A 10664-nucleotide genomic window follows, 5' to 3' on the forward strand; every position below is an offset into this window, starting at 1 on the left:
TAATCCTACCAACCAAAGCGGTCTTCATATTCTAAATAAATAGTTCTACTTGTAAAACCTGATGAGTAATTACCAAGAAATACGTATTTGGGACAATTTTCTTTTCGAATTATCATAATAGGAATATTCACATTAAATTCTTAATGTTATATGATTAAAAATGTCGACTTTAACCCTGTCTTCTGTGATTTTCAAGTATTCATCAAACGGTAATCTTTGTTTATTGAGAATATAAAGCTGTGTAAGTTTATTCCATTTCCCAAAACACATCATAAGTCGCTACCATTTAATTACATATTTATGCTGTAAATATAAACGTCCTTTTACGTTTAAAGACTTCTATCATCCAGTTGATTTTGGATGTAAACATTAAACTCCGGTTACTTTATTTGTGTATCAAATCTAAGGAAGCAGTACGTATTTGTATTATTCACTCTTTTTATATTTAACATATTCATCAATATTGTTAACTTGTTAAATTTGCTTTCACTTCAGAAACTTTACTGAATTACTTGATATACGTTATGAACACAGAAGTGGGTAGATTAAATGCGTACAAAGAAAAAACTAAAGTTGACGGTGAAGAGCTAGTACTCAATGTCTTTCCAAAACGTGTATTTGAAATGGAAGACATATTAGCGTCGGACATGTTTTTTCTAGGTAAGTCTTGTGAATGATTTTTCCTCAGATAAATCAGTAATGTTTAGACAAGATATTTTAAAGATAATCATAAACACCCATTCCCGGATGTTAAGAGATATTCTTAATGGACTTGTGCGTATTGCTTTTGTGTGTGTTGGGACTTATTAAAGAAGTTTTCTGAAATCATAAATCTTATCTTTAAAGCCTAATCTTTACAATCACCACTCGTACTGTTGTTAATAACTCCACTATTCTGACATGCCAGTTTCATGTTTGCGCTAATGGGTTGTTGCAACTTAAACCGGTGTACATACACACTACGTTCTACATTGTGACTGACTGACTGACTCTGAAACCTTGAAGATGAACGCTTCATGTACCATTTTAGGTGATATCGATTCGCTCCATAGCCATTGACTTTTTATCATTCGGATTGTATATTGACCTTGTAATCTCAATATTTTCTTTCAGAATAGTGACTTTTACGTCACGTTGCATATTTTACTTACAATATTAGATTTATTAACCAGTTATCTGTTATCAACTACAATACTTTATAACTCTATTTACCAACTCATAATATTCACGATTCTAAGGGATACATTATTATGATCGATGTTGGGGGAGTTTAGTAAAATTCATTTAATTACTTGTGGACACTTAAGAGGACTTCCTTTTAGTTTATTTGAACGATCGCACCTATTTTTGGATCTATCTGAATTTTTACTGCTGTCACTAAGTAATTATCAATTTGTTCTATCGACTGCACAATTACAATGTATGTTTTCGTGTTCCACCTGAAATATGTGCTTTATATGTTGTTTGACATCGATCAATCTGATGGTCAGTTTAATATACTGAATTTTCACATTAAACTACAGAAACAGTGAATTAGTGCTGAAAGGACTCCAGTTTCAAACTGTAGATCGAGGGTTTAGATCCCGCTTCAACTAACTTTGGTTTGAACAACCGGGTAGTTTCACTGGCTATTACACATTACCTCATGTTAACTTAACGTATGAAGATAGTCTGTTATAAGCAATTTTAAAGTCTGACACAAATATACATCAGTGAGTTTACAAAGTTTACTCGAGCATGATCATTATTTTCAGTATAGGTTTTTGGAGATTGTTGAATTTCATTGAAATCACAAGTCGACTCCAATTTAGACTATTGAAAGCCTAAAAATAATAGATGGCCGTTTCGTTCTAGCATAGGGTTGCTCAGCAGTGCAAATGACCATTTATTTTTATTTGAACACATAAATATTGGTACAAGGGGGCGCCAAATACATATGCGCCACACCATGACCATAGTTTTACTGTATTTTTAATGTTAAATAAAATTAGTTTTTTTATTTAAATTTTTTGTCATCCAATTATTCATCGTTTGTTCAGAGGGGAAGTATGTCCATTCTGATGTGAATGTACCTTATCCTGTTAATCCACATAATTCGTTACATTCTGGTGGTGATATGGATTCTGATTTATCCAATGCTGCAGATAAGCTGACCAATGATAAACAACAGTTTCCTAGTAAAGGTTCTTTTGTCTACGCCTTACCAAATGGTTCTGTGTCATACAATAAACATATCAAAGCTATGATAGAGGTCAGTGTTTATTTTGATGGATTTAACGTTTAAAAGATAATACTCACTGATAGTGTTTCAGATAATTCTTTCTTTTTGACAAACTACACTTTGTCGCTATTTGTTATATCTTCATATATATCTGCTTGACATAATTAAAAAGAAAATAAGCCTAGTCGCTATCATCAGATACACATAGATACGATATAGGATTTAGTTAAGTTGTATATCACCTTACATCATTACAATAATAGTAGATGAAAACAATGAATTGAGAAGAATTTTGGGATCAGTAGTCGTTAAAGTTCAAACACAGACAAAAACTGAGTGATAAAATACATCGTTCTCAAGATTCACAGAGAAATGAAACGTGACTAAATTTTCGTCAATACGCCCAATTTCATCTAATGTCGGCAGAATGTCCTTAGTTATGGAGTTCAATTATCGCATTATATTGAATATAGATGGAATTTCTAAACAAAACTTATGAGAAACCAATTCAACATCGTTTGGAGGGGAATTTAACGTTACATTTCAACACATTTTCACTACATTACTTTATGGACTTTGACAAATGGCTAATTAACTTATTTTGTGAAGATCTGAAAATTTAATCATATATTATCATCATTAAAATTGACGAATAAATTAGTACAAGTTATAAGAATATCAAAAATATTTTTCCATTGCGTCAACGTTTATGAAAATAATATTTTCATTTAAAGTTCATTTGGTTTTTTAGGTTAACTTTCCAAAATTTTTGACAACATTGAGACGTTCAGTTAAATTTACCGACCCATAATGGTATCCTTATTTATTTATTTGTTTGAACACATAAATATTGGTACAATAGGGCACCGAATACATATGCGCCGCACAAATCTCATTTGATTTGTGCATTTGCCCAGGTGCCCAAACTGAAGCAGGTGGTTTTCTAAGGGGGTCACACCTGGAGCCTTTGACCTAAAGGTCTGATTCACAAGGCAGTGGAGCATCGTATGGAGATGCAGTCCCATGGTAGCCGGTGATCAACGGTTGATTCGTACGCCATTTGTTCCCTCAGGATCCTGGAGCCCATGTGCACCATTGGTTTGGAATCAGGGTTTTCCAACTCCCCTAGGTGGACTCTCCGTGTCCACCGACCCAGTTAAAGCGTCGGACATTCGCTTTTCGTCCTCTCAATTTCGTAAACAACAGTAGTGCCACGAGAAGGCAGTGAGTAGGACTTCCCTGGCAGAGGCTATATATTCGCTGGCCATGTGAGAGCATTTCGAGAGGAAGAGCGGACTCTCCCCACTCTCGGCCGTACCAGGGCATTTGGGGGCATAATGGTATGGTATCCAGTAGGATAATGGTATCCTACTCTTTTTACAAACATTTTTAATTTGCTTTACACTGATTATAAATTTACATGATTTCCAATATAAAAAAGAAAATTTCATTTTGAAACTAATAATTGATAAAGGCCTATAAGACTTTAATAATCATCTTATGAGCAATACTACCACCGTAATAAAAGTAAATATAAAATCGTCCTGTAAAGTGGTTTCGTTTTTATAAAGGATTTCTGTTACAACGATGTTAAACAAATAATATTGTTAATTGGAAATTTAATTTTTCATCAGAAATCGATATCGGTGGAACTGTTTTATAACTTGAAAAAGTTGGCTTATAATTCATATTTACACTTTACTTTTTAGTGTCAGGGCGTTTGATCGTTCTGTTAGTAAATAAACATTGTATTCAGTTTAAAAAAACTGTATTTTTTCAATCTGCACCTATCCATTATACATTTTAAACCACTTTGCCATCAGTTTATTTCAATGAAAAATATCAACTACTCTGTAAAATGTAAGAGATATAAATTTATTTCAAAAAAATTTATCACTGCATTCATTCAAAGAACTCAAGAACTGGTTAAAGCACGTATTTTGTATCTGTCTACTTTCGAATTGTTCACCTGAATGATAATGACCTCCATTTTCAATAGTTCTAGTTCCATTGTTTCATACATTTACTTACTAAGCTGGCAAAGCTTAACTTCAACTTAAATGTCAATAAGTGAGACTTCTTATCCGCTAGGAAGTTTTGTCCAGAAAATTTATTCTATCAACTGAAAGATTATTTAGCAGACAACTTGTGTTTATATTTATCTGCAACTCCCATGGGGATAGTGTAACAAAATAGCGTCTACATCATAAACAAACTAACTAGGGTAACAGCTTTCCTTTAAGTGAGGCAAACTACAAACCAGCAAAGCGATGAATTCAAATTTACATAAACTAAACTACAAGATGGTGAACTTTACAGGTTATTTTGGAGATCCATCATTACCCAATAGCGTCGTAGATATTATCCTTTACAGAATTAATACATTTACACTTAGATTTTGAAAAATCGCAAGTTTATAGCAGCTTAACTGTGGACTATGATTTATAGTGATATGAGACTCTTTTATGGCATTCCATTATAATTCTTTTATTTAATTCCTCCACCTTTCAGTGATTGTATCATTTCTATTTTTTATATTTTTCTATCTACCGGTGCGACATTTAATCATGAGTGATGTAAATGTTTTATTCCAATGGTTTCAGACTCAGATTTTCGTTAGAATTTATTACTTTCATTTTTTGTTTTCTAAGTATTTAGGAAGAAAGAGTTAGTTTAATGGTCAATATATATTTAAACCAATACGTCTGTAAAACACTTATGCTTTAATTCAACATAGAAAATTCAAAGCTCGTGAAATGAACTTTATGTTTAGTCTAACTAACCAGTTTTTATCATACTTCTATTTTCTAAGAAAACTAAACCGTGTTTAACTCAACTTATGATCGAAGCTCAACTTGTTCGTTTATGGGTTCAATTTAATATACCACGAATTGAAGATGGAAATAATTTCGGTGTAGGAATTCAAGAAGAGATTTTAGGTGAAGCATCGGGTATCGAGAGGGATGCATGTACTTTCTTGGATCAAGTCACAAGGTTTGTTTATATTCTCGACTTTTTCCATTCTCCCGTATATATATAAAGGGGTTTTCTGGCGATTGGTTTAATTTGTAGGTAGTATTTATTACAGATTGATTTCAGTTGGAATACAAGACAGCCGTTTCGTCCCAGTATGGGCCCCTCAGCTGTGTGCACTCACAAGCCTCCGAGAATCAAACTCAGGACCTTCAGGCTTAGTGGCGAACAGTCAACCATTATAACCACTGGGTCAGCATCCAGTGGTACATTTCTAGCCTCACTCAATATACCATATAGGATGATGATTGTCTAATGCCATTGGTGACACCGTCACTCCAGAGGTGCTTGAACTCCACTACTCACAAATTCTCATTAAACTCCAGGAGTGTCTTGAAGTAAGTCACTGGTGAGCTGACTGTTATAGTTTGTTCAAAGTGGTTTTGTGGAGATCAGTTAGTTTTGTGGGTAGTATTGGTCACAGATTGATCTGATTCTGGGTACCTCTGAAAGCCGGGGAGGACTGAACTTTCTCGTCCGGGTATGAGGCAGCGCCCACTCATAACTCCACGTAGGATCAAACTGAGGATTAGCATTATCTAGAGCAGTTTATGATTGTTGCTATTTGCAAATATATATATATATATATATATATATATATATACTCGATTTATAGATTATATTTATTCATTACAGGTTGGAAATATGAAGTTGGGTTCCCTTCCTCGTTTATAGACTTCCTACGTTTTTTGTTGAAGATATTTTAATGATGTTGATATAAGTTGTAATAACAAGCTGACCTACTCATTTGAGTTTTTAGATTTGCAACTGTGATCCTAAAAAGTCTCTTCTTTAAAATCATATTGTTTTCCTTTAGGAATTCCATTTTATTCTTGCCTCGTTCAGAATAAGCGTTTAATATTACATGAAAATTGACGCTTCTCCTATGAACTATTTTTAATGCATATTTATATGTTGAAAACTAGATGACGGAGTATTGAAGGTGTGACTCAAAGCCTCGAGTTGTACATAAATATGTATTTGATCAATGAGTTCATTACATTAATCAGATATTAGTTGCCCATTTAACCTTATTAATAATAATATTTATTATAACAGGGTGATTGTTAGTAAAGATGAACTTTCGGAGATGTCTTATCTAAAGTTATTGTTTCTATTTTTGCTCATCAGTTCTTAAATGTTTAAGTCACTGCGTTTTTGTATATTTCTGCTTGTAAGCTTTCTCGTGATGCATAAACGTTTGCTATATGCTGAAAAAAGTTTGGGTACAGTGAACCAATAGGAGCTGTAGAAGAAGTATTGGACGCAGAATAGTAAAAACTATTATTAAAATTGCGATTAGTGACTTTAACATGGGCTGCCAATCAACGTACTCAAGTCGGTACAACAGTATTCAGTTGATATTTATGCTTTGTTTCAATCACATCATTCTAACATAGGATACAGAATTGTTTTATCATTTAGTTAGTTTTTTTGTCAAATTGTATTTACTTCTGTGCTTATTGATACTTGAGTTTTATTTCCTCCTTTTTTCTTTTATACACAGATATTATGCCTCAAGAGGAAAATTAGTGGGTAAAGTGGCAAAATATCCACATATTGAAGACTATCGTGAATGTATCCGTGATATGGATGAGAAACAAGCAATAACAATGCGTTATATTATTATGGAAATCCGTAATCACTATGTAAGCGTTATTATGTCCATTTATTCATCATGAGAATAAAATCATTTCCATTTTTTATTCATTAATACTATTACTTCAAATAATTTAGATATCGAAATTCAATATATAATAATTTGTTGTCGCAAACTACTTTTGATTTTATAGGTATCATTACCAAGTTTTGATTTGATAATTTTGAATAAATTGAGTATTGGGTAGATTGTTATAAATAAAAATAATATATATTTGTAATATCCCAATGAGTAGAAAAATTAGATTTTCTGACGTTTCGTGACTCAGTGTAAGCCACTTCTTCAGAGAATAAATAACCAAATTAACATTAATCCAAGTTTAAATAGTACAACGGAACAATCCAAGAATATTAGGTGATCAATCAAAAACAGGTCTGAATAAATCAATGTCACTTCATTTCATTTCGGTCAAGGTGATGCATAAGCGACATGTATGTAATTTTGTGTGTATGTATGCACTGTTAATAATGAGAAATGTGTGACCTTCATAATGACAAAGGATAGAGATTAATTTGTAATGTAACGGTGTGAATTGTAAATAATATCAGATTAGGTGACTAGGATAGATAGTCCAAGTAGGATGTATGGTGAGGCCTTCCTTTCTATTGAGAGCTGTGGGATTAAGCATTATATGGAAAGCTTCAGCTACTCTTCTTTCTTTGTAGTTGGAAAAACGTTCCTGTAGTATTTTGATATTTTTGAAATCAATTTGATGATTGTTGAAAATGGCGTGAACTGCTATTGCCGATTTAATTTGAAGTCTATCTAATTCTACAGGATTATTAGGAGTTTTCTTTGTGTACCTGATATGTTCTTTGGCGCGAGTTAAGATTTCGCGAGATGACTCTCCAATATAGGAGACATCACAATCGACACAACCTAATTTGTGGACGCAGTTCTGTGTAGACATGAATGGGATTTTTTTCTTTTACTCGAACTAAAGTATTTCGAAGTGTGTTCTTTGTTTTGTAATATACTTTAATTCTGTGTTGTCTTATGATCCTTTGGAGTTCTTCAGTTGTGCCATGATGGTATGGTAAAACTGCAGTACCAATCCATGGTATTTCATTCGAACTATTATTATTATTATTATTATTACATACTGAATTGTCTTGTTTTAATATACTTCTAATAATCTTCATAGGAAAATTATTAAATTGTAAGATGCTAATTACATTCTTTTTGTTTGTCCTCTTCTGAAGTGATGATCTTGTCAGCTCTTCTAAAAAGATTTAAGGCTAACAAGATTTTAGTGCTGAAAGGATGTGCTGAATGGAAGTCGATGTAACGATTAAAGTGTGTAGGCTTTCGGTAGATGGATAAATTTAGAACTCCATTTATATTTCTTTTCACTAAGCAATCTAAGAAAGGTAGCTCACCATGTTCATTTTCATTCGTGAAATTAAACTCTATCCTTTGTCATTATGAAGGTCACACATTTCTCATTATTAACAGTGCATACATACACACAAAATTACATACATGTCGCTTATGCATCACCTTGACCGAAATGAAATGAAGTGACATTGATTTATTCAGACCTGTTTTTGATTGATCACCTAATATTCTTGGATTGTTCCGTTGTACTATTTAAACTTGGATTAATGTTAATTTGGTTATTTATTCTCTGAAGAAGTGGCTTACACTGAGTCACGAAACGTCAGAAAATCTAATTTTTCTACTCATTGGGATATTACAAATATATTATTTATTTCTACTTGTGATTTATTTAATACATAATGATTATCTATGACTTTAGTGGAACTTTCATCTCAAGTCAGTCTCATGAATATCTCATCTGACTATTTATTAAAAAAAGGCTTGATTGGCGTCGTTCTAGTAGTTTGTACCAAAAAATATCATTCGTTAGTAGTTGGTCAATAATACTGATATTTTCTTACTGTAGCATAAAATCTGTTATTATTTCAGACTTCATGTTGTCAATCCGCATAAATGTTAAATTATGTTCTGTCTATCTAATTTCATTTGTTTGCGTCTAAGATCTTGTTTACAGTTATTGGTCAGTGCCTTCAAACAAAAAAATAAGAAGTTTTAATCTGGTTTCTTGAAAGTATAAGTTAACTACTCACAAAGTAAATGTCTAACATTGACAATTAATTGTTTTCCCAGTATGTTTCCAAGTGACTAGCTGTTTTGTATATAACATGTATTTATTGTTCGGTCAATTCATTTTCACAAAATGCTTTGTTGAAGATTTCCATTTTATTCAGTGGTATCCAGTGATTGAATTTTTTTTGTAAAGTATGAAAAACGTATGTCTTCATCTAATTCTTTTTTTCTAATCAGAAGACATCTAGGCACCTTGTAGCTAAGATTAACGAATATGTTTGTTGTGAATTTACAAGTTACAAAATCAAGATAGAATCTTCTCTTATTAGCCCCCAAATGCCCTGGTACGGCCGAGAGTGGGGAGAGTCTGATCTCCCTCTCAAAATGCTCTCATATGGCCACGCGAATATATAGCCTCTGCCAGGGAAGTCCTACTCACTGCCTTCTCGTGGCGGGGGTGTTGTTCACAAAAGTGAGAGGACGAAAAGCGAATGTCCGGCGCTTTAACCGGGTTGGTGGATGTGGAGGATCCACCTAGGGGAGTTGGAAAACCCTGATTCCAAACCAATGGTGCACATGGGCTCCAGTATCCTGAAGGAACAAATGGCGTATGAACCGATCGTTTGTCACCGGCTACCATGGGACTGCATCTCCATACGATGCTCCACTGCCTTGTGGACTAGACCTTTAGGTCAAAGGCTCCAGGTGTGACCCCCTTAGAAAACCACCTGCTTCAGTTTGGGCACCTGGGCAGTATCACAGCCCTCACACAAATCGAATGAGATTTGTGAGGCGCATATTTATCTGATGCTTCTTTGTACCAATATTTATGTGTTTAAATAAATAAATAAAATAAATAACTTCTCTTATTAACGTATGTATTCAGGTAGAAACTGGATTTGTAAAATATGTTGAACTCGAAAGTAGATAGTAAATTCAATAATTGCTGATTATTATTCAATATACAAGAGATTTATAACCATATTAATGATTATCAATTGAATGTAGCTTACGACACGAGAACTTTTTTTCATTCAAGAATGATGACGTAAATTTATTTTAATATTTATCATGCCTATTTTTCTATTGTTTAAAAATTTACAGGCTACCTTACATGATATAATAATAAAAAATTTGGATCGTATAAAAATGCCTCGTTCCAATAATGCAATCAATATGTACTAATTGATAAAACCCAGATTTAGTTCTGTGTTTGCTCATATTATGAAATTTTGATTGTATGTAAATACATACGTTCTAAACGTATTTTTAAAGCTTTTGTTTCTATATGCGTTTTCTGCTTGCGATCTTTATTTGCAAGCTGAAACAAAGATCGTACACATGTATTTATATAGCTTATAAAACGAAGACAGTTTCAGCATTTAACATTTTTGTTTTCATATAAGTTATAACAAACGTTTCATACTTTAAGTTTCGTCAAATGGCTTTTCACTAGTAAATAATCCACGAACTAAGGAAAAACACTTATCTTAAGATTAAGCGATCCGTTCTAATTGCGGCTTAACTATGGGTTCCATAAAAGTCTGAAAATGGTGGGGTTTTTTTGGTACAGGTTGCTATATTGACTGTCTGCTTGTGACATACCGTTCAGCGTATTTTCAATTTACAATTAAGGGATACAATCGTAGCTAGCTATGGGGTCTACGTTTTTGACCAATT

At 33.0% G+C, this 10664-nt stretch overlaps 1 protein-coding gene across 1 annotated transcript; it reads left to right on the forward strand.

Annotated features, from left to right (window-relative positions):
• The first annotated feature begins 488 nt into the window (after nt 1-488).
• On the forward strand, nt 489-10415 carry Smp_017660 (putative proteasome subunit). The gene is made up of 5 exons (XM_018799038.1): nt 489-660; nt 2040-2251; nt 5034-5215; nt 6762-6903; nt 10089-10415. The coding sequence occupies exons 1-5, from the start codon at nt 525-527 to the stop codon at nt 10167-10169; spliced, it is 753 nt and encodes a 250-aa protein (XP_018650868.1). The 5' UTR covers nt 489-524; the 3' UTR covers nt 10170-10415.
• The last annotated feature ends 249 nt before the right edge of the window (nt 10416-10664 follow it).

The sequence above is a fragment of the Schistosoma mansoni genome, chromosome 3, assembly GCF_000237925.1.
Source record: "Schistosoma mansoni strain Puerto Rico chromosome 3, complete genome".
NCBI lineage: Eukaryota > Metazoa > Platyhelminthes > Trematoda > Strigeidida > Schistosomatidae > Schistosoma > Schistosoma mansoni.

What these genes read in the sequence shown, in the direction of transcription:
- Smp_017660 (XM_018799038.1), top strand. Translation starts at nt 525, where the DNA reads ATGAACACAGAAGTGGGTAGATTAAATGCGTACAAAGAAAAAACTAAA. An exon ending in GTCGGACATGTTTTTTCTAG is followed by an intron (nt 661 to 2,039) that starts GTAAGTCTTGTG and finishes TCGTTTGTTCAG; the next exon opens with AGGGGAAGTATGTCCATTCT. An exon ending in TTCTTGGATCAAGTCACAAG is followed by an intron (nt 5,216 to 6,761) that starts GTTTGTTTATAT and finishes TTTTATACACAG; the next exon opens with ATATTATGCCTCAAGAGGAA.